Below are 27,835 nucleotides of genomic sequence, written 5' to 3'. Positions count from 1 at the left end.
GGACATCATTCATGTAGCCAATGATGGAGCTCTCCTAAACATACCAGAAAACATACATACATTGATCAAAAAATTAATCCCATTTTCAACCTTAACAAAATCCAGGTAAAAACAATCATTCTTTTCAACGAAATAATAAAAAAAATCACATCAACAAACAAGTATTTAACAACATGTAATAAACTTTCAGCTCCGAACACTCCAATTCTTTTCCCTTCCCCTTCTAGACCGTTTCCCCTCATCAACAATAACTCAAGGCAACTGTCAGTCAGTGCTCAAACATGAGCACAACCTGAGGCGTCCACTCAAGGAGCTGGAGTACAGAAAGCGAGTACTTGCCTCATTAGTTTGAATAATTTTTCAACAGCACAATATTTTATCGTTATCGTTCTTCTTTAGATCATATTTCACCTTTCACAGAAGAGGAATAGCATCTTAGTGTACAAACTTTATACTCATATTCCGTATTGACTACACATTTGACCGTATATTCTGTATGACAAAAGGTCCAAGAAATAACTCCTCCTGCCAGGCGTATTTTACAATTAGCATTGGACTGTAGCTACAATGATAGACCATAATGGTCATCACCACCCCCTTTGTTCTAACTTTAGAATACTTAAGACTGTGAAGAACAACGATGTTTTAAATGACTTTTAGTGTGTCAATATTAAACTTTTCTTTGTCCAGGTATTTCACTTTGGAAATTTTAAGATGTCTTTATTTAATGCATACAAGTTGAATATGACCCATAAAGGGATAAAACATGTCCCACTTTTACTAGTTTTATGAGTGTACATACCATTTAGTTTTTAACTGGCTTGTATCAACACTGTATTGAACCAGTGAACCAATAAAAATATACAAGAATTTTACTAAAAATTGTTAAGCCAATTCGGAAACAACAGTCTTCCTCGACTGACACTTAACTACGCTACACACAATGATTTAAGTAATCAACACACGTACAGCAAATCAACAAAAATCCTGAATGGACAACAAAAAGGACACAAGAGAAGAAGAAAAATAAATATCTCTCTACCAATTCACACATCAGTATTACAACTGACAACAAGAGACCATATGTTATGTACTTAGATCGCAAAACGTTCCTTGCAACATTTCTCTCACCGATTAGCACAACCACTTCCCGAACATCTCTATACCAAACATTTCAGAAAGAGGCGAGTATCCACTTTGGGTCAACGAATCTACCCAGACAGTCTTGAATGAAACCTCCCAATGAGTCTAACAGAAATGAAATCAGCATGGCGAACAGAATAGCGATCAATACTCTTCTGGAGCCTGACCCTGTAATTGTAAGAGCAATACACTGAAGGAAGCAGTTTGTAACATTAATGCAAGTATCGCTTTGAGAATAGTCACTACGGGGCAAGTCCCTCCCTGTCTGAAGGTAGCAAGGATTATCCTGATACATAAAGACTGAGATCTGAGTCAAGTCAATAATTGGAGGCAAATAACAATATGTTCTGTCATCCATAGAACCATCAAGAGAATGTTAGACATGCATCTTCAACAATACCTATGTAACATTTAACCCTCACCATCAGGGCTTTACAACCGCAAGCAGTACTAATACTGTTATTCTTGCATCAATCCTGGATTATGTTGAACTTCAAAGTAGAGATGTTTGCATTATTTCAGATATCCAAAAGGCGATCAATAACATTGGGCACAATCACTTGACCAGAACACTTAAATTTGTCAATGCTATCATATCCCTTCATAAGGGAAAATGTCCGCCTCTGTAGCGTAATGGTTAGCGCTAATAGCTGCCGTCCTCAAGTGCCCGGGTTCGATTCCTGGTACTGCCAGAAGTTTAAGAATGGCAGGAGGGCTGGTACATGGTTAAAATGGTACGTGCAGCTCAGCTCCATTGGGGGTGTGCCTGAAAAGAGCTGCGCCACCTCAGGATGAGGATACAAGGTTCCTTTCCTTTCCATGAAGGAAATTTAACACAAATCAAAATTTTGTAGGGAAGACAAAACCAATTCACCTAAGGAGAAGTGTAATACAAGGATTACCTTTTTTACCCAACCCTTACAACCTCACAACAGACCACACACTTAACAAGTTAAACAGAGGAAACTATCAGCACCGATTATGGATAGCACACCTATCGAGACACATGGCAAGTACATACCGTGAAGGCCACTGCATAGGCTACTTGGAGCCACTGGCTGTGCCAATGCAGTATGAGAGACAATGTCTCATTTTCAAAAATTGATGCCTACCTGGCCATCATTTGATGGCTATTTACCAACTGATGAGCCCAACTTAGCATATTGCGGGCAAAACATTGGCAACAAGGAATGAGTTAGATGGAAAATGTATTATGTCCAATAACGGACCAAGTTTTTTAAAACTCCTCAGTAACACCCAGTCTCGTGTTCAAACAACACCAGCTCAAAAAAATCCAAAATCTATTCCTTAACGATGCGGACAAACTCATCAGAAGTACTACAAGGCAAATTCTCCAGCAGCCCACTGATGTTTCTAACTTAAAATTACATTCAGAGAAAAGATTTGAAGACATTAGTCTTTCCTGTTCGACATGTGAAGTTAGTCTCAAAACATATTAACACTTGTAAAACTATTCAACTCTCCGGTAACCCCTACAGTTTATCCTGAGATTTCAGGAAAGTAAGGTTGCAGCATGTCAGATCTTGCTATTGAAGAAGATGAACACCTGTTAGATTACAACACAAACATGCTTGCTGCTAACAAGGTTCACTCAGAATTCAGAACCAGCAATTTCCATAAATGGGAGCGCTCTTACCTCACCAAGGAAAAGGGATAACACTATTCAAAGAGTACACACCATTGAATAGTTGGCTAAAAAACCATGATGGGCTTTCCAGCAGTGAATGGCGAGAGGCCTTTAACTGACTGGCGTACCTAGCCGCCTGCCTGGCAGCAGAGCGTGCAGTGACTATTCATACACGGATGCCTGGCAGGCGGTGTGCTAAGAGGTAAGCTTTCTGCAACTAGTTCAAGCCTTCACAGGTGGTATGACATGCAGTATACCGTCTGAAAGTTGAGCGCGCGCGCGCGCTCTCTCTCTCTCTCTCTTTTCAAGTTGGAATGAACATCATAGATTGCATCATGCAGCAGGCAATCGCTCTCAAAATAGGGAGATTGATGATCATGATGATGATGCTTGTTGTTTAACGGGGCCTAACATCTAGGTCATCAGCCCCTAACGGCACGAAATGAGACGAAATGACAAATTAAAAATCCAAAATCCTCCACAGACCAGAATTCAAAACGTGAGGACAAAGAATGAATGGATGGACATGAATTTAAAACAATCAGTGGATCCGACCCACAATGTCTCGCATTCACAGAAACTGACGTGAAAAAATAGTATTACTAACCAAGGGACTACATTTATAGCATAATACTGAATCAATGCTTTTAGTCTAAAGGGGTCCAAAATCCAAGTCATCGGCCCCTCATAATGATACTTATCGCTAGAAAAGTAGAACCATGGTATTTGTCATGTTGCGGTACTAATCAAAAGTAGTGTAGTCTTGCGGCATTCCACACAGTATGGTACTACTCACAGGTAATGAAATTCGCACATGGAATACAGACCTATGGTGTTTCACATATTGCAGCGCCAGTTACAGGCAACGCAAACCTATGGTGTTCATCACATACATGTACTAACCACAGGGACCCGCACTATCCCATGGTGTTCCTCATATAGTGGGTACTAATCATAGGCAAGCCAGAACCATGGTGTCGCTCCTAAAGTGGTACTAATCACAGGTACTGTAGAAGCCGGCAACACACACTGTTGCTACTAATCACAAACCTGTTTGGTACCTAACATAGTGGTACTATGCGCAAGTAAAAGCAAACCATGGTGTTCTTCGCATGGTGGTACTAATCACAAGTAGTTTCATGGGTCTAATACAATCATCCCTTGGTCGCCCCTTACGACAGGCAACGGGATACCGTGGGTGTATTCTTCGTCTGCATCCCCCACCCACAGGGGGTAGTAGGGAGATTACCCGCTTGATAATCAGCAGGAACGGCCGGCCCTAGTCAACATTGTATTACGAGGAATAAAATCAAATGAAGATTATGGGATAGTCTGAGTGAATTGGTAGTAATATAGTTTTAGAAAATTACACAATGTTATTTACTAGCAGTGAAAGTTACAGCAACAAGACAAAAAATTTCACGTGTGAGTGAGGACGCGATTGAAAATGATGATAATGAAGTCCATCCTGTCTACAAAAAGACAAAGGAAGATGGCTGGGAATGGAGTAAAAGGTAATAAACCATCCAAATATGGTTTTACAGGAAATTCTGGAATAAAACCCATCATAAATGGGATCCTCCCTCCAGATCCCTCACCTACGGATATTTCTAAACACAAGATTCACTACTCTTTATGGGATGAGATACGTACTGAAACAAAGAGTTTTGCCAAACAGTTATTCACAGAAAAAATCCCTTCTCACCCTGTACGAGTTCACTGGGTAAATTTCACAAGGCTTATAACCCCAAACCATGCTGTGACTGTGCTGATAGCAAGACCGGCAAGAAAAGTGCAAAGAGATATGAGTCTGAAAAGTATTTGGTGGCTTTGCATTTCCCGGAGTGTTTTAGGGTGTTTCACACCATTAAAAGATTTCAAATTGTTGTTCTGGGTGCACTTCCATCATCACATCAAACGAGTGTATCATTAAAATTCAGTATGTTGCAGATTACATGTATAAATCTTTGTACTGTAAAGCTGTATCTTATGCACGGAAAAAAAAAAAAAAAAAACTGTATACACGTGCATGCTCAGTACATTAAAATGGGTCCATGGGTAAAAATTACTGCCATCGTCTCTTCCATTTTTGACCTATTCCATGAGGTCCCGAAATGGTAACCTCTGTAGGCACTGTTGTAGAGAAATAAAAACCCTTCCACATGTCGTGGGACCATGCCCATGTGGAGAAGTTCTATGGATTCAGTCAACAATAACTGAAGCACTGAGGCCTGTATTCACAATTATTTGTTACTTTTACTATTATCTTAGATTTCCAAAACTCAAGTATGTCATTATCTCTGTTTACCAAAACTAAGTTTTTGTTTCAATCTGAATTTCAATCTTACACTTTACATACCGACGCACTGAAAGCAAATGACTTCCTGCTGCCACCCTTATCGAAATGCAAACAAGTTTTTAATTACATTCGGTGTTTGCAAATATTTTATGGTAAATGATGTCTGCTGTTGACGAGAAACTAACAAGCCTAACATGATGTTTCAGGTGAAGAAATTGTTATTGAATTCGGTGGCAAAAAGAATTAACATAATAGAGAATAAGAAAAATTATAGCCTACACATTTTATATTCCCCTCAAAAGTAAGGCAATATTCCTTCATTAAAAATCATCCAGTCAAGTACCACACAAGATATAAGCTATAATTGAGAATTAATCTTAGGCCTACATGTGTGTTGGGAATTCCAAGCTATGTTCAACCACTGACAGTGTCAAAGCTTTAGATAACTTTGAATGTGTTTCAAAATCAGTGTCATTGTAGTCCTCAAAGTATGTACAGTGTCCTTTTTATCCACCTAGGACGTTTTATTGCACAATCTTGGCGATATTCGCCGTCGCTGTGATTTTCTCTGTCAGTTAAATATTCCAGCAGTCTACAACCTGCCATCTTGAAAAGTTATCATCTTAGATTTCCTACTTTACCGGCCAACCTTTCTGCGGTAAAAATTTTAAACAGAGATTATATCCATTATTTGAGATGATGTTGGTGAATACAAATTTAACTGTTATCTCGGTTTTCTTAGATTTAAACCAAGAAAAAAGCTTTTACTCACATTGGTGAATACTGGCCTGAAAGGGAAAGGCTTCAAAGTCTATGAAGATGTGCATGGCTTGGCAAAAAAATCACAGTAGCAGGAAGACCGACATACTTGCCATAAAAAAAAATAATTCTTCAGTAGGCTATATAATAGACACAACGGTCTGTTTTGAAAGCTAGAGTAGTCAGCCTGATGATGATGTAGTAAAAGGCAAAGTTATGAGCCTACCATTCTACACTAGAGGTATTATGATCTAGAAGAATTCTCAGTCATTGGTCTAATGGTAGGAGCGCATGGAATCATCCCTAGCCACATATTTCTAGTGAACTTCAAAGATGATCACAGTGTCCCTGAAACAATTTATCTCCATCTTAAATAATCACTGCTGCAAAAAAAAAAAGTTTACTTTGATAGCCAACCCAGAAATCCGAGAAGTGCACGGTGATTAAATCCCTAGTTTATACTTCGATGGTCTAGAACAGAGGTGCTTACGCTGGGCATTTTGTCCCACAGTCACACAGCACGAGCGTATCCTATTCAGACACAGTGACGTGGTTACGTCAGAGGGTGAGAAGGTTGAGCGAAGTTCTCCCAGTCACCCTTATCACTGTGGCGATACCAGAGTTTGACATGGAGGCAGAAAATAATGAATGAAAGGGGGCAGAATACATGTCATTTTCAATTTACGTTGTAAGAAATAAGTTTTATGTGCACTGCAGTTTATGTATTGTGACTGGATACAATGAAGTTAGGCCAACAACCTCAAATAATTTTGTACTGTACATAATGAATTACAAATTTCAATATTATATTTTAAGAGATGCTTTAGAAAAAATTCTAATATAATGCTGAGTTAAGGTGGATAAGCTGTGGCTTGTGGTTGCTTAGGTTCAAATTACCTGATGAACTCCAACAATGCAAACATGCTTACAGGGAATATCATATCTATTTGGTAGATGCTTTTACATTGTTGTTGTTGTTGTTGTTGTACTTTAGTCTTGAATAGTAAATATCCATAGTAAATATCTATGTCCTCACTCATGATGAAACTCCGCCATTTAGAGACTAGCTATTATGTAAATATATTATGTTCTGCTGAATGAATAAAAGGAATTTTACTTTTTTCAAATGGAAAAACTGTCATTCCCATCCAAGGAATTGTAAATCATAGCTTGTACACTTAAACCCCGTTTCTTTGTTAATAGTAAAAAAATACTGTATCTTTGTAAACTGTAACACAAAAATTATAACACGTCAGTTTTCTTCGAATGTATACACATAAGAAAATAAAATCCGCTGTTTATATCAAGCGCAGTGTAAGTCAAATCAGAATATATTGAAAAGGATGGTTTTCTTGCAATTGTAGTGCTTTTTATCCTTTTACTTTCAATACTGTACCCTAATCAACATTTCGCTGAGTAGTAGAGGAGAACTTCGTAGTCACAACAACGAAACAGCTTCACTTCCCTGCCGAGCGTGTTCGCTCTCTCGCTTTACTGTGACGTATGCTTGCTACGTAAGCTGCCCGCGTTTATGTCAGGCCAGCCCGACCGCACTGGGCTAGCCTCAACGGGTGCCCAGATGAGCACCTTTGGTCTAGAACCATGTTGTTCCAAGTCCCATTTTACCTCATTTTTCAGTAGAAGCAATTTCGTTTCAGGGCAGTTAATTTATACCTTATTTATTACCATAGGTTAACATTGTGATTTTATTACGTTCACATGTAATTATAGGGTGTATTAATGAACAAATCATTCAAAACAATGGAAATTAATAGTCTTACAGAAATAGATTTATTTCGGAGATGAAGGACCGAGCACGTATTTCATATTAGATATATTCATTTTAACAAATAATTGTAATACACTGTTGTCAGTTTTTGACATCAATGATACAAGTTTCACTTCAGGAAAAAATTCCATACCTCTGTCTTCTAATGAGAAATACTTGTAAAGTAACGTAATGTCCTTTATCTTTCTTTACATCAATTTTATGGCTTGCAGTGCTAATTACTTTTGGTTGTGGTAAACTTACAGTAGAATTAGATCTAGTCTTAGTTTCTTAGAATTTGCTTTACGTCGCACCGACACAGAGGTCTTATGGCAACGATGAGATAGGAAAGGCCTAAGAGTAGGAAGGAAATCGCTGTGGCATGAGTTAAGGTACAGCCCCAACATTTGCCTGGTGTGAAAATGGGAAATCACGGAAAACAATCTTCAGGGCTGCCGACAATGGTGTTCGAACCCACTATCTCCCAGTTGCAAGCTCAGAGCTGCGCACCCCTAATACCACGGCCAACTTGCCCGGTCCTAGTCTTAATAATGTTATTGGCTTTACGTCCTAACTTCTTTTACACCGGGCGAGTTGGCCGTGCGCGTAGAGGCGTACGGCTGTGAGCTCGCATCCGGGAGATAGGGGGTTCGAATCCCACTGTCGGCAGCCCTGACGATGGTTTTCCGTGGTTTCCCATTTTCACACCAGGCAAATGCTGAGAGGCTGTACCTTAATTAAGGCCATGGCCGCTTCCTTCCAACTCCTAGGCCTTTCCTATCCCATCGTCGCCGTAAGACCTATCTGTGACGGTGCGACGTAAAGCCCATAGCAAAAAAGAACTACTTTTACGGTTTTCGGAGACGCTGAGGTGCCGGAATTTAGTCCTCCAGTTCTCTACCAGCACGAGGCTGAACATATTTCAGCACTTTCAAATACCACCGGATTGAGCCAGGATCGAACCTGCCAAGTTGGGGTCAGAAGGCCAGCGCCTCAACCATCTGAGCCACTCAGCCTGGCGGTCCTAGTCTTACTGTGCACTAATAAATTTAACTTCCTCAAAATCAATATCTAAAAATGAGCATTTGTATTTCACTGAACTACTACCTTTTTCATACTGTATATGCTTTAATTCTGAATATGGCACTTTGTTTAGATTTGATTTAAGAGCAACTGATCTAAAATCAAAAACAAAATCTTTTGGTACGATTTGCCTAACTTTGAATTTCTTATTTGACCTACAGTTCAGAAAAGCTCTGAACACAGACAATGGAGTTCCATATTTCTAATGTGTTGTTTTATAACTGCACGCAACCTCTTGAACAGCACTATGACCACGTTCTCGGTATTTATGTTCTATCATGTTTTTGATATGGCTGACCCTCTCAAAATTTTTTTTTAAAGCAATGGACATGTGGTCATTTTGGTCCTGTGGAACATATGCACCTGACCATCAAATGATGGTATTTACACTTGGTTTGTCTTTCAAAAGTAACTAAGGTTTTTATTGCTGTACTTGCAACATCATTTCCTGATCTACCTGAAATGCCCACATGCCACAATAAACAATATCCTTGTTTATTACTAATGTCATTGCTTGTTAGATTTTATACTGCAAACTTTGATTTATATTAGAGTACAGAAGTATTTGATTGTGGACAGTAAAGTACTCGGAGATCAAAATGCAGAATGGTAGAATCACCCACATTACTCTTATTTTTTTCCCCTCATAAATAAGGCGTTTTTCAAGCCTGTGTTTTGCATATATTAAGTCATCGTCATTACTGCTTGTTTTGCTATCGATCCCTGCTTGATGTGCAGCACACATTTCACACTGATCTTTCTTAGGCTTGAAAAATCTGATGTTAAAATAATTGCAAAATATGTACTCAAAGCCATCTCTTTTTGGGGACAACTCTGTCTTTCTTACACATACCTACATACAATTCATACATTTCACTTAGACTTATATTTGTTTCAAGGTATTCATTCGAAGAATCTTTCCTACAGTAATGAGCTGGAACTCTGGGAAAGCTGTCCATGTGTTTCCTAATTAGTTTCCTCCTACTTTCATTAATTCTTGGAACTGTTTTTGTGCCCCTACAGTCACTCTCTGGTGTTTCTGTAATACAACTTTTCTTATGTTCATGGAAATAAGTTATTCTCCTTTGAGAAATGAAAAGCATGTAGATAATTTCTCAAGATCCTGATTGATCCCTTTAATACAGCAAGGACAATGGTGTGGATGACATCTTTGTCGATTCTGAGTCTGCTGCAGAAGTCAACGAAGAAAGACTTAATCATGTCCCTGGCTCCAACCATAAGCCACAAATTCTAAGTTTTTAGGTGGTATTTATCAAGATAGTAGGAGACAGAAAGATTGCAGATATTCTTCTTCGCTTTGTCAACTTTTATTGGCCGTGTGAAATCAGTGTCAAATTTGACAGGTGGGTTGATTATACCGGTTTTTTGTTTTGTCATTGAAGGTGATGTCTGACAAGTGTTGCCAGTACTTGATGTATCGTGAACTACTTCATACAAAACCACATCAGAATCTTCAAGCTCTTGGCCAGATGGAATGAGTGCTGTGGTGTCTGACATTAATTCGACTTTAAGAGCGCAGTGTCATAGGACATGGGGAAGGTTTTGATCTCGTGACAGTGTGGGCAATGGTTACTGACATAGAACCTGCCTGGAATAACTCACTGCTGTCTCAATTCCCTTATGCCTTTAAGCACCTGCGAAAACTTTTAGTATCAATTTCTGCCACTACGATCTATTTTAGCACAATCTCATTTCAATTACTGTATTTGCTCATTTCTATCTTATTCTCTTAATTCTATCATACTGTATTTGCTCATTTCTGTCTTTTTCTCTCAATTCTATCATCCTATGATGACCTGTTTTTTGTTCTTTCTTCACCCATTCTTCTAACATGTCAGTACTTCAAGTGATGTCCCTTAACTACCACACATTACTTTCATCCACCCAACCTCTTTTCAGACTATATCGCTTTCCTATTACTGGTCTTAAAAACCTCATTTCCATCCATAACATCAATAAAATAATTCTCAGAGTATATTCAAATGGAAATGAGTGAAGTCTAATAAGGTAACTTTAAAGATAGTTTTAATGTTTCTTAAGTGTTAAATAATGGTATAAATATTTGAATGCGGTTTCAATATTTTAAGAGTTGATGCATTATTTTGGCAATATTTACCGTAACAACAACTTAAGTTAATTTAAGGTGATTAATATTATGTATATGACTCTACCAGGCAACGTTCCGTAAATTTTTCGTACCAGGGCCCAAGTTTCCATAACCTGTCAATCTTTTCCTTATCTGTCACAGTCAAACTGTTTTTGAAATGGAGAGAACTTGAGGTTTTATAATCTGTTACAGGGAGGGGGGTATGATTTCAGACACTAATGGGTAGGCTAAATTGAATTCCCAGTAACTAAGAACACAGGGCATTTGGCAGAGTACCATCCTCGCGTACATTCCTAAAAGCTTTTCCAGTTTTTCCTATCTTCTGTGTGCTGTAATTATTAGTCTCTTCTACAAAGAGGTAAAGCACATAGTCTCTAATGTACTTTCTGAAAATCATTAGTGCCCATTGTTACACATGTGTAACATAGTTTTGAACAAGGCTGCTGGCTAAGTATGTTGATTTCCTAAGAAACTACAAGCTCTACAACTACCAACCCTTATAGATCAAGGATTCACATTATAATTAACTATACAACCATATTATTGGTAAAGAAATATAAATGGTAACTTACCTTCGAAGCCATGCTTTTTTTTTTTTTTTTCAGTTAAACAGCCAAACTGAAATGCTATACTACCAACAGCAGGGTGATTCAATTTAAAGGATGACCACCAGGGTGTTTTCCAAACACTGTTACTGATGTGTAAGAGAGGGTATAAGCAGAGAGAAGGAATGTATAGTGGCAGTAGAGCTACTAAAGCCAGTGTTACCTGTCTGTAACTACAGGGTGAAATAAGGGGTTTTCTCAATTCAGATATCTGTGAAAGGGTTTAAGGGTCGAAAAAGTAAGGGAACCACTGTTCTAGAGCGACTGTCCTACCGCAAGATTATATTGCAATTCTGATAACCGACTGTTACAAAGAGATTCATCAGATGGCTGCCTGTGAAACCAATATGATTATTTGATGAATTGTAAGTATTGAGACTTTAAGGCATACCAGAAAATCTTAACATAGACTGCTACATACTTCGGAAGTCCAATAAGTGATATAACAAGAACTTGTAACATGTATATAATGTTCCTTATTGCATCATCTGACACTAGAAATTAAGCATTAATTCATGTCGAGACAAAATGCATCCCACTCATATTCAAAGAAATACAATGCTACCGGTGGGTAGTATTAGACCATCCTCCCTTCAGTGTTGACCTGGCACCAAGCAATTTCTAAAGTTTTTATTTTTTGATCAAGGAAGAAGTGCCTAAATAGGGCATAATTTGAAATTAATGGTGAAATTCAGAAAGGAGTCATTTCCTGGCTTGAGGAGTTTGACATGTCATGTTAGATGTCCTAATGTACTGTACTTCGCAATAAAATAATCCATGAAAATGAAAATCCACAGCCTGTTTTCAGTCATTCAACTGGGTCAGGAATGGAATGAATGAAGCTCCATCTAGCAGCGAGGATAGGAAATGTGCCGGCTGCCGAAGCCTGTCACACTCCTCTGGGGCAATGATAAATGACTGACAGATGAAATGAAATGTTAATGGAGAGTGGTGCTGGAATGAAAGATAGGGAAAAACGGAGTACCCGGAGAAAAACCTGTCCCGCCTCTGCTTTGTCCAGCACAAATCTCACAAGGAGTGACCAGGATTTGAACCACAGTATCCAGTGGTGACAGGCCAGTGCGCTGCAGCCTGAGCCACGGAGGCTTAAAAAAAAAAACTGTAAATGATTTGCACACACACACACACACACACTCACTCACTCACTCACTCACTCACTCTCTCTCTCTCTCTCTCTGAATAAATTTACAGAACAGGTCTTGATTCCTATGTATAGGATCACTGCAACAATCATTACGATAATTTCTTCAGATAAAAATCATCAATATTTGTCCAACTCCTTGGCTGAATTGTCAGCATTGGGTACTTCGGTTCAGAGGGTCCCAGATTCGATACCCATCCAGGTTGGGGATTTTAGTCATGCGATAAATAATTCTGACTCGGGGATGGGTTGTTTGTGTTTGTCCCAACACACCACACTACTAATCACCACAGAAACACAATAGTGATGACATCCCTCCACATAGGGTTGGCATCAGGAACAGCATCCGGCTGTAAAACAGAGCCAAATTCACATGCGTGATACAGTTCGCACCCGTGACCCTGCAATGTGTGGGAAAGGCAGTAGAACAAGGAAAAAAAAAAAAAAGCCAACAATACACAAGGTTCAAATGTTCAAGATGGTTAGGTGAGACTCCCAAGTTCAGTCATACTGAAAATTTGCATAGTACCACAGAGTTTTACAACACAAAATTATTAAAACCATTTTTGTACAGAATATGAATGCTCATGAAGGAGTGGAAGTCTCCAATGTCCTGAATTTCAGAAGTGGTTAACATTACTGTATACTCATCCATTGTTATCCCCAGGAATTAATCTGATATTAATTTATATTGTAGACTAAGTGAACCCCAAGGCATCCACTTCTCCATGAGAGGTAGTTGCATTACTACATTCTTCAGCTTTCTGATAGAAAATCAAAACCACACTCACACTCACACTCAAGCATGCCTTTACTACCTTAGCTGGGCAACACCCAAACAGCATGTAAAATGCTCTCTTGTATGTTACTATTCCTTTATCCTCTGCAAATATCATAATTATGATATAATAGCCTTTCTATAATTTAGTACTTATTAATACTCACAAATTGAAGAATCCTCATAACACCACGTGGCTCCCTGAATACATCAAAATTTATGTTCATGGCAGTCTTAATGGCCTGCAAAAAAAGAAGTAACACAATAAATAGAACAATGATGAAGGAAAAAAATGCAGGAAAAAATCCATTAAGCTTCAATTCATTACAAAAAAAAAAAAAAAAATGCATGCAGTCCAAGAATCCCTTAAAGTTAACCAATTTCCAAACCCACCAGTTGCAAGTCCCCAACAGTGTATGTATGTATGTATGTATGTATGTATGTATGTATGTATGTATGTATGTATGTATGTTCCATTTCCTGGTATGGGGTCGGGGATGAGGTGAGATGAAATTAAATGCCAAGTTTTTATGGATGAATGTCCTTCCTGACACCAACCTCAGTTGAGGAGCTAATGAAGATGAAATGAATGGTGAATGAAAGTAGGTAATGATGTGGCAGAAATCTGCTGTGGCCTTAGAAAAGGAACTCGCCCAGCACTTGCTGGGAAGTTTTTTTTTTTTCTTTTTTTTTTTTCGTGTGGCTATTTCTAGCCGAGTGCAGCCCTTGTAAGGCAGACCCTCCGATGAGGGTGGGCGGCATCTGCCATGTGTAGGTAACTGCGTGTTATTGTGGTGGAGGATAGTGTTATCTTTGGTGTGTGAGTTGTAGGGATGTTGGGGACAGCACAAACACCCAGCCCCCGGGCCAATGGAATTAACCAATGAAGGTTAAAATCCCCAACCCGGCCGGGAATCAAAGCCGGAACCCTCTGAACCGAAGGCCAGTATGCTGACCATTCAGCCAACGAGTCAGACTGCTGGGAAGTGAAAATGGGAAACCAGCAAGTCCCCACCAGTGTAGACTGTTGAGGATTACCCAGTCTTCATTAGGAGAATAAAGATTACAAGAACCCTCCCCAGATAAGCTATCTGTTATTAGTGCCAGAGGAGGGACATGCATTTAAATCCCCCACTCATAAGAACAGAATCTGCATAGGATAAAAATAAAATAATTACACAAGTACATAAAAAATCATATTCAAGCACTTCTTGATTTAAATATTTTTCACGTGTAATACACAGGGAGTAACAATGAGGTACGGCCAAACTTTCAGGAAACATTCCTCACACGTAGATGAAGAAGTTGTATTACATGGACAAGGATCTGGAAACTATTTCCATGTTAGAACTCATTTTCTACAACTCTACATACTAAGTTACACTAATCATGGAAAAACATACAGGAAAAGACTGTACCAGCATATCGTATGAAACGCTTTCTTATCGGAAATGTTCAAAATGCTCTCCGTTAGCACTGATACATGCATCCTGTAAGAAAGTTTCATGCGATATGCTGGTATGTTCTGTTCCTGTGTGTTTCCCATGATTAATGTACTGTGAGTTTCTCTCATCGGTTGGGCGGCAGGCGCGCTCAGCGCATCTGCCACTCATTGACTCATCACTTCCCACTCAGCGGCATAGCAACAAGGACAGCATCGATCACTTTATCCGCGCATGACATGAGATAATTAAAATTAAGAAAATTAGTAATTAAAAATTACAAAAATAAGCTCATACCTTACGACAGGAGATGTTGGAAATGTTCTGCATCCACACATTTCTGGCATCATCTTATGAAACTCCAATTCACACGCCTAAGTTCGTCTTCCGTAATTGAGGCTATTTCTCTCCAGGTATGTTCTTTCTGTTCATCCAACGTGTGAGGGTTTCTAGCATACACTATTTTTAAGCTCCCCCCCATAAATAAAAGTCACAAACAGTTAAATCTGGGGACCGTGACAGCCATAAGTCTGTACTAATAACATGGTCTTCAAAAATTTCCTCAATTAAGTTTAATGTGTCATTAGCTGCATTCGCGATGGCAGAGTCTTGCGGAAAATATCCACTTCGACCGCCAGTGTCAGTTTGTAAAAAAATGGAAAATCCCTATATCTTTGTGCATTAATTGTGCCCTGAAAAAAGATAGATCCTATAATTCTGTATCCATTCACTGCGCACCGTACTCCAATCCGTTCGTCGTGTAGAGGAATTTCTTATATGCAAAGAGGGTTTTCCGTACTCCAAGATCTGTTAATCTACGTCAAAACATACCCGTGTAAATAGAACCATGCTTTGTCAGAGAGAAATATTAAGTATGGATGAATTATTTCATCATGAAAGTTTCGCAACATGCAATTACAAAAATGTACCCGCTTATCATGATCATGTGGATGCAGTTCGGGTACTACAGTTACATTGTATGGTTTCAATTTTAACATTTTCGTACCCCGCCATGCTGAGCTCTTCGAAACCCCAGCTTCTTGTCCAAGTCATCACAAGGATTTTGTAGGCATATGTTCTAATCTATCTGCGAATCATTGACTTTTTCCTTGTTAAGAACACCTTTTTCACACTTTGCTTTTTATCGGGTTAAGAAGCAGTTGTTCTCAATTTGTTTACAAGTTTCCGCATGGTCTCTCTATGTGGAGGGTGTACACAAGGTAATTGTGTTACAAATTGCCTAACAACTTCCCTGCAAGACTGTTTTCAAATAATTATCGTACATAAATACCTTTTCCTCTACCACGTACATATGTAGAGGCATTATGATAATTACGAAGGTAATCCCAAAAATAAATACTAAGATCTGTTTATTTCTACAATGGTTTACAGCATTTTACAGCTTGAACATTTAGCTATTTTTCTACATAATCCTCATTTTGGTCAATGCATTTTTGTAGATGCTGTGGCAGTTTTTGTATGCCCATGTCATACCAGCTTGCTGCCATGCTGTTCAGGAAGTTGTGAACCTCATCTTTCACCTTGTCGTTGGTGCTGGCACCCATCTTGCGCACAACTTTCGGTATTTCAAATTTTCCGTTAAAATTCTGTGAGCGGCGCTTCGGGAAACTTCAGAAACCAAAGCACAAAAATCATCCAGGGTGATCCGCCAATCTTCACGCATGATTTGCTCAACTTTCACGACTGTCTTGATGGAAATTTACAGTCTCCCGCTCCTTTGTTCGTCATGAATTTCAATTCGACTGGCCGCAAAAATCTCTAAACCACGTACGAACATTTTTGACATCCATGCACTTGGTGATAACATCCAATGAGAGCTCCATTCTCAACGGCTGCCAAGCCAAGACCGAGTGCCTCGGCCTGGCGTGCGCATGTTTATATGCGAGCGCGGGAAACACTCTTCACAATATTGTGACCAACAGCCACACGAACGGAGTCCCGTATTAATAAAAAAAATAGGAGACCTTATTTTTGGGATTACCCTCGTATACTCCGAAGTAAACTTCACAACTCGAGAAATGTTGAAGCGACATATCAACACTTATACATGTTCTAAGCATGGACATGAAATGCAAAGTGCGAGCATTCCCATGCTGTCGCTGCGCTGTGTAACGGGAAGCGATGAGTAAACAAGAGGCAGATAAGCTGTGCGTGCCAACTGATGAGAGAAATTCACTGTACTATGTACATCTGTAGAAAATGAGTTCCAACATGGAATAAAGCATTTCTGGACACACGTCCATATAACATATTTCCTTCTTCTACGTGTTAGGAATATGTCCTGAAAGTTTGGCCGAACCTTATTGTTACACCCTGTATATCTAACCTGAAAAGAATATTTTCATTATTTTCCCTGTATGTAAAGATTGCCATGTACCTCATATGGTGATCCAGCTGGAACTTGCCCAGGAGGCTGCATGTAAACAGATTAATCCAAATTACATTTACTGATTACTAAAGCACAGAACATTACACACTTTCTGACAGACCATTCACTTCTACTTACAGTGCCCATGCTTCTGAGTTATACACATCGTCAAACAAAATATCTGCCATCTAGATAAGCATTCCAAGCTTGATAACCAAGATTACCAATGGTGATACTGATAATCACAAGAGTCATAATTCTAGGATCCTTCGATAAAGCACTGCTAAGTTTTCCAGTTGTTTGGTCAAAATCCACATAATTTACCAATATCATTCCAAGAGGAAGTATTTTAAAAAAACATTCTGGTATGAAGAATGGCCATTCAAAAAAGTTCAAGAATAAAATTGTCAAATGAAAGGTTCTAATTGCATTCTTTTAAAGTACTAATACTGCTATTCCTAACTCAAAGGAAGATTATCATTTCTAGGTGGCTGGGTGACACAGTTACACAAAATATGCTGCTTCCTATCTCACAGTTTTATGATGGAAAACTGACAGTAGATGGCATTTAAGGCTTATTAAATAACAGAATTCAATGCCAGTAAATAAGGTTAGCAGTTCCAGGGATGATATGCATACATCTTTATAATTTCACAAGTAACTCCACACAAAAAAAATGAGAATTTTGAAGTTGATAATTTTAGCAGCATTAATTACTGTTCTTGGCTTGGAGAAAAATACAAGACACCTGCAACAGAACTTAATTACTAAATAGATAGAGGAAGAGGAAATAATATTAGTATTGGCTACATTCAGTAATATCAAGACATTCATCTTACAAAGACTGTAGCACTCTATAACAAAATGATTTTCTGATGTGCTGCAAAAGTCTGTATTAAGATAGTGTACTAGATTATACTGAGTAATAATTCTGTATGAGTTCTAGTGTGCGAGTGTTAGTTTTTGGTATTAAGAATATATACCGGAATAACTGGGAGTTACATTAGGAATATATATGTTAATTCTTTCTCCGATTTTACTAGACAATTTTGTTATTTATTATTTTACGAAGGAAATACATAGCCTGACAATTTCTTCTGTGTGACAGTTCCCTGGCATCAATAGCATTGATTACCGGGCGAGTCGGCTGTCCGGTTAGGGGCGCGCAGCTGTGAGCTTGCATCCGGGAGATAGTGGGTGCGAACCCCACTGTCGGCAGCATTGAAGATTGTTTGCCGTGGTTTCCCATTTTCACACCAGGCAAATGCTGTACCTTAATTAAGGCCACGGCCACTTCCTATTCCTAGGCCTTTCCTGTCCTATCGCCGCCATAAGACGTATCGGTGTCAGTGCGACAAAGCCAATTGTAATTGATAATGTTATTTGCCTCACGTCCCACTAACTACTTTTTATGGTTTCTGAAGATGCCGAGGTGCCGGAATTTAGTCCTGCAGGAGTTATTTTATGTGCCAGTTAATCTACCGACACGAGGTAGATGTATTTGAGCACCTTCAAATACCACCAAACTGAGCCAGGATCGAACCTGCCAAGTTGGGGTCAGAAGGCCAGCACCTCAACCGTCTGAGCCTCTCAGCCCAAAGCCAATTGTAAAAACAGCATTGATTATTATTATTATTATTATTATTATTATTATTAGGGAGTAAGGTTTGTAGTAGGGATAATAAACCATCTTGTAATAAACATATCTTAGAAATTTTCTTCGGACTTTCTCAATTATATAGACCTACTTCACAGTGTAATGGTTCCAAATAATCGAGGCATATTCTATTCTTGATCTTACAAGAGAATTATACAATATTATCAGCCTTTAAGAAATACTTAAGTAATTCCTGATAACAAATCCCATACATTTGTGAGCTTTGCTGACAATATTTTCTACATCGGTTTTAAAATTTAGGTCATAAGTAAATGTAACACCTACATTACTTCACTAAATACATGTACTGGTTTACCCTAGATTTCGTACTGAGAGCTGATGCTAGACTTTCATTGAGTAAAACTCATGGTTTTATATTTATACCGAAAGGTAGGTTATAGTCTTTGGTCCACTTACTGTAGTTTGTCAAGTCTATTTGAAATTTGAAGCAGTCTTAATTACTTCTGACTGCTACAAATAACTTTACGTCATGGGCAAGCAATAACATTTCAGAAAATTTTTCTTGTTTTGGTAAGGTGGTTCAAAAACAATATAAATAATAATTGCACCAAATTCAATCATTGTGGAACTCCAGAATGATGAATGAACTTGCTAGATGGTGCATTTTATAGTTTACGACTTGAGTTCTGCTTCTGAGATAAGACACCAATAGTTTGGCTAGTGATTTCGAAAAATTATATTTTGATAACTTCAATATTAGAACATTATGACACTTTATCGAATGACTTCCGAAAATCTGTATATATATAACATCTACTTGACCTTTCTTGTCAAGTTCGGTGGATACACATGGTGTAAAATCCATCAGGTTGGTTACTGTAAAACTACACTCTCACCGGCAAAAAAATAAAAAATAAAAAAATAAAATAAACAATGTTATTTGCTTTACGTCCCACTGACTACTCTTACGGGTTTTGGAGACACTGTGGTGCCAGAATTTAGTTCCGCAGGAGCTCTTTTACGTGCCAATAAATCTACTAACACGAGGCCGACACATTTGAGCACATTCAAATACCACCGGACTGAGCAGGATCGAACCTGCCAAGTTGGGGTCAGAAGGCCAGTGCCTCAACCGTCTGAGCCACTCATCCTGGCGGCAAAAAAAGCAAAAGACTATGTATTTCATAAAAAAAAAAAAAATTAATGTTAGTCCATCTGAAACATAATAAAAATAAAATAATGACATTGCAACAATATGGCAATGTATCAGAAGTTAATTAGCTCATTTGAGAAGTTTCAGAGCAGTAACTGATAAATAAAGATTGTTGATGGTTGATCACAACAGTCCACCAATATAAATTTGGAAATGTCAAAACCTGGAGCTCTGCACAGTTTCGTATGCAGTCCATTTGTCCACATGTTTTCAACACATGTCCATTGCATCAGTAACATATTTGATCATGCATGCACAGGATGCAATCTCAAATGTTCGCTTGTATGAGCTCCCATTCTGCCTGGAGTGCAGCCTGAAATTCAGCCAGTGTGTCAGGGGAACAACTTCTAGCATGTCTCCAAAGCATATCCCAGACATGCTTTATCGGGTTTAGGTTGGGACTACGAGCAGGCCACACCAGGCACTCAATTCTGACTTCATCCAGGTAATGTCAAAAACATATCAGATGTAAGGGTTTTCAGGCATTTTGTTCTATTAACCAGCGTTTCATCTTAGGTCTGACACTAGACTCATCAGAGTGGGATGTGTCAGACCCTACCCACTGATGCTGGGGTGTATGCAGGTGAACTTATCAGAAGCCCTTATAAGAGGCACAGTCTGATAACTGCATTTTGACATTTTTCAAAGGCTCTATTGGAGAAAAAAATATAACTCCCTCCATGGGAGTTTAGAATTTTCCATTCATCCAGGTAATCACGTACACGAACGGCAACGTGGGGACGAGCATTGTCATGCACCAGGATGAAATTCTCACTAATGACAGATGCAAAAGACACCATGTGATCCACTACAATCTCCTTGATGTATCAGTGGACTGTCAGACTTCCATTCTCGATGAACACAAGCTCCGTGCATGTATCAGCAGTAATCCCACTCCAGACCACACAGAGCTTCTATTCAATGGTGTTGTTGCAGAGAAAGTACAGGGTGAATAATGTTCCCCGGACTTTCCCCATACTCTCTACCTTCCATCCGGTGCCCTGAAACAGAATCTGGATTCATCTGTGAACAGCACCGAGCTCCACTGTCCAGTTTCAATGGGCGTTGGCGAATTTCATCTGAGCGGTGTGGTGCTCATGGGTAAGCAGAGGTCCTGTGACAGGTCACTTGGACATTAAATCTGCTTCATACAACCTCCTCCTTACTGTCCTTTCACTGATGTTTGTGCCCTGTACTTGCTGCAAACAATTTCTGGCTTGTCGAGGGTGAATCTTTAATAAAGTAGAGAAAACGTTAAACCCCTGCATAAACTGCCGCACGGGAAGACCACAGGTGTTTAACGAATGCACATTATGTCGCCTCCACAGAACCCTACTGGGCGCTCGACGGGCTATTGTGAGTCAGATCACCGCCCAGTTGATGTTGGGAGTCAAGAACCAATTTCTTCCAGGACAGTAAGGAGACAACTGCACCGCATAGGCTTCACCAGCCGACTACCAACTCTTGTCCCTTTGCTGACATCTCGACACAGAGTTCAACGATGTGCATGGGCCCGCAAACATCGGCAATGGACCATGGAACAGTGGAGGTGTGTGGTATAGTCCGATGAATCCCAGTTCCAGTTGTATATAGCTGATGGGCGTGTGAGAGTGTGGCGTATGTCGCATAAAGCTATGAATCCTCAATGTCAACAAGGTTGTGTCCAGGCGGGAGGTGGCTCAGTTCTGGTCTGGGCGGCATTCTCATGGTTGCAATAAGGCCCCATTGTCCAGCTGCAGGGAGCGCTGATAGGTGCATGTTATGTGGACATTCTTTCAGATCATCTGCATGCCTTTCTGGCCCTAGAGTACCCTGATCAAGATACCATGTTTCAACAGGACAATGCGCCATATCACCGCTCTGTGGTGGCATGCAGGTGGTTGGAGGAGCACTCCAGTGAAGTTATTACCATGGATTGTTCCTTCAGATTCCCCAATCTTAATCCAATCAAGCATTTATGGGATGCTGCGGATGCTGGTGTACGCTCCATGAATCCCGCACCAACTACACAAGAGCAATTGTGGATAGCAATGCAAGATGCGTGGGTCCAGATCCCTCCAGAATGATTCTAACACCCTGTAGAGCCGATGCCTCACTGTATTGTTACAGTTTTGAGGGCTCATGGAGGAGCAACTCATTATTAACATCACATTCAGTGTCTTCCCATGACTTTTGGCTGTATGACTTTAGACTGCATTTGTCAAAGCCATGCTGATCTGAGGAGATTACTGGCATGCTGAAAAATATGACATATTTTGCTCTCAAATATCTTTTATAATACGCCCATTTTTTAAATGAAACTAACAAGTATTTGCATTCAGGGGGTTACAAGTTGAAATTCAATCAATGTGATCGGACAAACTGGAAGAAGTTTTCTAATTCATTATAAATAACACACACATGCAGAAAATCTTCTGCGATGGGTGAACGAGTGAATACAATAATTCCTTTTCTTTTATAAATCAAAATTTAAACATTCATGTAGTCAGTAAAGGGGCTCTCCTAAACATACTGGCTAGGCATACACCTTGATCAAACAATGAACCCTATTTTCAACCATAACAAAATCTAGGAAAAACCAAACATTCTTTCTGACAAAATACTACAGATAAATTAATATCAACAAACTAACAACTCTAACAACACGTAAGAAGCAGGCAGTTCCCGACCCTCAACTTCTCCTCCCTAGCCCTTCTCTGCCGTTTCTCCTCATTAACAACAGCCCAAGGCAATTGTCTGCCAGTGTTCACTCAAACATCAACACAACTCAAGAAGTTGGAGGGGAGAGAGTAAGTACCTGCCTCGTTCACTTGACCTTGTTGAAAGCACAATGTTTTATCGTCCTCATTCTGCCTGTTCTTTAGATTACATTCCACCTATTCACAGAAGAGGAATAGTGTCTATGTGTACAAACTTCATCCTTACATTCCATATTGATGCCCAGAGTACCATACACTCTATACGAAAAAAGGCCCAACGAATAACGCAAGAAATAACTCCTACTGGTAAATGTATTGTATAATTAGAACTGGATTGTATTTACACATAATGGTCAACACTACCTCTTCCCCCCCCCCCCCCCCCCCTCTCATTAGAAATTTATCAAGAGTGTGATAAACAATGCATGATATTTTAAAAAATATTTTAATGTGTGTTTTAATGTTTCTTTGTCCACATATTTCACTTTGAAAATTTTAAGATGTCTATTTTTATGTATACTAGCTGAAGATGACCCATGAAGGGTTAAAACATGTTCTAGTTTTTTTTTTTTGCTAGGGGCTTTACGTCGCACCGACACAGATAGGTCTTATGGCGACGATGGGATAGGAAAGGCCTAGGAGTTGGAAGGAAGCGGCCGTGGCCTTAATTAAGGTACAGCCCCAGCATTTGCCTGGTGTGAATGTTCTAGTTTTACTAGTTTCAGGAGTACATACCATTTACGTGGCTTGTATCAACATTGTATTGAACAGTTATACCAATATAAATAAATTCTTCTAAAGGATGTTATTAAAAATTGTTATTTTAATATGGAACCAATAACCCATTCAGTAGTCAAGCAGCCTAGTCCATTTCACAATAGGACTAGGCTGCTGCACTGTTTGGAGATCTGAAACTTAACAGTGATCTTTTTGGTGCGATGAGGAAAAATCTGATTGAGGAATTCAAGATGTTAACAGTTTCTTTCAACTTGTTTCAGATTGATTTAAAACGACATCCTATTAACCTGATGAAGTGACAATTGAAATATCATGACTCACAATACGGAAACAAGTAACAATTGCAACAAAATCCATGGTAGTAGGTTTCTGCACAATCAATTGGAATATCTATTTCGAACATTCATTTGACTTTCAAGGCTAATACAAAATAAAAGCACAACCCGTTTGTTAATGTTACATTTGGAATACTGTGTTTATCATTAATTTGAAATATGCAAATTTTACTTTTGTTTTTCATACTGGTTTAATAATGATGCTATTTGTTTTACGTCCCACTAACTACTCTTTTACGGTTTTCGGAGACGCCGAGGTGCCGGAATTTAGTCCCGCAGGAGTTCTTTTTACGTGCCAGTAAATCTACTAACACGAGGCTGACGTATTTGAGCACCTTCAAATACCACCGGACTGAGCCAGGATCGAACCTGCCAAGTTGGGGCCAGAAGACCAGCGCCTTAACCGTCTGAGCCACTCAGCCCGGCTCATACTGGTTTAAACCACTTTCTATTTACCTGATGACTTGATAAAAGAAGTCTTACATGATTCAGTATACAGAAATTACAGTAGTAACATTCAAAATAAAATCCATACAACTACAATGGATGCACAGTTATAAAATCCATGTCTCATCATACATGTTATATCAGAGATGATCAGAGTAATAGTGATTTTTAAAAAAACTAATTGGACAAAATCTTCAGCTACAAGTACAAAAAGCAATAGAGCAGAAGGCATGTTTGAAGAAAAACAAGCTTGAAGCTAACTGTTTGCATAGCAGGCAAATACTACAGTATTAAGACTGGCTTGGCTCCATGCAAATATATAATGAATTGCAGCTACAAGGTCATAAAACAGATTATTACCATTCCAGTTTCATACTGTGTGGGCATAGGCTGCGGACAGACAAATAAGTATATTAAGTACCGCAAGATATGAGACCGATACTTCAAAATTAAAATCTAATTTAATACTCAAACTTTACATGAATGATAAAATTAATGTCTGAATTGTAAGGATGACTCAAGAGCTTTTCAAGTAAATTACAGAGCAAAATTAATAGAATGTTCAAAAATGAAAACTTAAATTGCAAAAGTTAAGATTTTTGTATACACTCCACAAGGAAGAAACTAATGGTCCACAATAAAGCAATTTTACAAAAATACAAGGCAATGGTTTAATTATACAGATGTTCTAGGAGAGGTTTATTTTATTTTACAAACTTACATTAGAGAGAAGAGAGGCTTTATAAAACACCTTCACATTCAATTGTTGTTCTTAAAATTGTCAGGAAAATCAAGCACTCTTCACAATAAAACTAGTTCAAAGCATGAGGTTAACAATAATTTTAAGAGTAAATGTTTTGAAACAAAATGAAATTAAAATTAACATATAACCTTCCCCAGATTTTCTGAAAGCTTTGCTACAGTTTTTATTTGCTCACTTGATATATATTCCAGCTGAATAATCCACTCAGATTGCTGACAGTGGAATGTATTCCAACAAATTCAACTCCAAGGAAGAAGGCCTCTACTTGAAAAGAGTCTGGTTCTCAACACTCAGGAACAGGCTTCAGCTCAGCCCCAATGTAGTTTCTCCAAAAATACAGACTGCTCAGTTAACAGTCAAGCCTACACCTACAGTATTTAAAAGGTCAATCCCATTTAAACACCAGACTGTCTTGATGAAGCCTGTCACCAAGTAGGTGAAATGTTAACACTTATCAAAATGTGACTAGTCTAATGGCCTGGGATAAAACATCTTTTCATTCCTTATTGTTACACATTGACATATAACAGTGAAACTTCTTCAAAGAGGAAATGTATAATTTATGGTTAATGTAGTTTTTAAATTATTCATAACAGTTAATATTTGACCTTGATAATATCTAATCTAGAAGTGACAACAGTATTGGACTACAATCTGATGAAGTTTAATATCTTAGAAATATCCAGTATAAGTAAGAATTTAATAAATTGTCAAATGAGTTGACACATGTACGCAAAGCAGTTAAGCTACAGACTTAAAGCCTTTAAGATACACAGAAGTTCCACAGTTGGAAGACGTAGTCCTCCACACAACACTATTTGTGAAAATATTACTAAAATATAACAAGGAAAGTTTATGTTTAATTGCAACATCCTAAATTTAAACTTTCTTGGGCCTCTGTAACTACAAACTTCATTGGTATGAAGTACTTTAAAAGGTACAATGCACAAAGAAATAAATTAACTGTGTAGGTATGTCAGAGAAAGGATGACAATTGTATGGAAATCTTTTTGTAACCTGTGAAAACATCATATCAAATTAACTCTCAAGCACACGCGCCAAATTTTAGGACTCAAACACACGTGCGGGGTCTTAAACACCCCAGCATTTAAAACAACATATTTCAAAAATTATGGTAATGATTTGGATTTCTGTAATTTATTGACATAGAACAACTCTGTGGCTAATCTTCTATCACTACTTTATTACACAATTGATCAATGGACATCAGTATGAAGCATAATTTGATATACAAATTTTTCCAGATGGATTTTCGTAAGTTTACACTAACAGAAAAAAAACTGCTAAATTCTTTGAGAACATTGTCTATTTTATGTTAAGCAAAAGGAGTAATAAATCATGAAAACTGTAAAGTTTCAACACACATTTATTTGAGAAAATGTTTAGAAATTACAGCACAAAATATGGCTTGAAAAATTCCTATACACAGAGAAAATTGAGTCATACAAGGAATGGAAAGCAAAACATAAGGTTAACTGTCTGAAACATGTAGTTAACACTAAAAATATACAGTATGAATCAGCTGTTGCACACACGTAATTCACTAGAAAGTTCCGGGGGAAGTGGGAGGGGGGCACTTGCCTTTATCCGGAGCGCACCCTTCCCAATAAGTGAAGTGGTGTTCCTTACAAATCAGCTTGTCGCAGTTGCAGCATGATGTCTGTGTTTTTCCGTCTCTTCGCTGTGGACATTCTTCACAGTGACCGGATGTTCTCTTTTGCCTTTTCTGTTGCTGTTCCTCTTCAAATCCAATAATGCACTTCATAGAAGCTTTGAGCTGTAAGGGCAGGTCTTGCGGAGATACTCGGGATGCTACATTACGGCCTGGTGAGTTGCATACCAAGCTCTTTCAGGAACGCCCTTCTAGATAAAGTATTTTCCAGCCCAGCATTGTTCTCGTAAATGACAAAAGCATTTATGGCAGCAACATTTAACATACCAAAAAACACAGTCAGTGGCGAACGTTTACTCTTCCTCGATACAGTTTATGTTCCACACACTTTGTACACAACTCAATGCCTCCCTTGTGTAAATTATAATAGGTGATCATCACAGGTTTTGCTTCCACTCCTGTTTGTGGATTAAGTTTGTTATCATGGTGCATTCTTGACCCCACTACAACAATCTTTTCAGACACGGAAGCATACGAAACAATAGTCATGTCCTTCGAAATGCCAAAAAAACCTGAGTATTTCTCCTTTTCCTGGTCATTTCTTGTGGCAGTTCTCGCTGGTTGAGACGCATAGTTCCTGTGTATGTTAGGTTATAATATTTTAGCAAATCCTTAGCAAGAGGAACACTCGTAAACCAACTATCACAAAAAATGTTCCATCCAGTGCTACTGATAGGAGCAACTTACCGTTTTACAACATCAGCTGCTGAGTTGGACATGCAGTATGGTCCTGTAGGTTGATTACTGATGTACACATCCATATTACACGTGTAATACCAACGTGATTCTGCAAGTCCAAAGATCTTTATCCCATACTTTGCGGGCTTACACTTCATATCCTTCTGGAACGGGCACTTCCCATGAAAATGTTCCAAATTTTCGTCAACAGTCACATATTCAGAAGAAAAAAAACCCATCCTGAAAGTTTCTGACAATCATTTCGAAGACAGCTCTTATAGGAGTAAGTTTATCCCTTTTTCTTCTATCCTTGCGAGTTTTGATGTTCACAACTAAGTATTTTTTTATTTTCCACCTTGTTGATACATTAATTGCTGGCAACTTATTGGTTAAAAGTGGTACATGTTTCGTATGTTATTAACATCTTCAGCCACATAACACTGTTTA

The 27,835-nt window shown here is 38.6% G+C and overlaps 1 protein-coding gene across 5 annotated transcripts in view; it reads right to left on the bottom strand.

Annotated features, from left to right (window-relative positions):
- Window positions 1–27,835, bottom strand: part of LOC136864373 (synaptophysin) — a 134,241-nt gene that overhangs the window by 71,456 nt on the left and 34,950 nt on the right. For 2 of the 5 annotated variants that reach the window (XM_067141292.2, XM_067141288.2), the window contains exons 3-5: window positions 24,615–24,644; window positions 17,214–17,249; window positions 13,541–13,615 (exon numbers count right to left, since the gene is read on the bottom strand). In XM_067141292.2, coding sequence (XP_066997393.1) covers window positions 13,541–13,615; window positions 17,214–17,249; window positions 24,615–24,644 — 141 coding nt within the window. The remainder of the gene's footprint in view (window positions 1–13,540; window positions 13,616–17,213; window positions 17,250–24,614; window positions 24,645–27,835) is intronic. The other 3 variants (XM_067141289.2, XM_067141290.2, XM_067141291.2) reach the window with 2 other exon arrangements.

The sequence above is a fragment of the Anabrus simplex genome, chromosome 2 (assembly GCF_040414725.1).
Source record: "Anabrus simplex isolate iqAnaSimp1 chromosome 2, ASM4041472v1, whole genome shotgun sequence".
Taxonomy (NCBI): Eukaryota; Metazoa; Arthropoda; class Insecta; order Orthoptera; family Tettigoniidae; genus Anabrus; species Anabrus simplex.
This window is presented reverse-complemented; position numbering and strand designations above follow the sequence as displayed.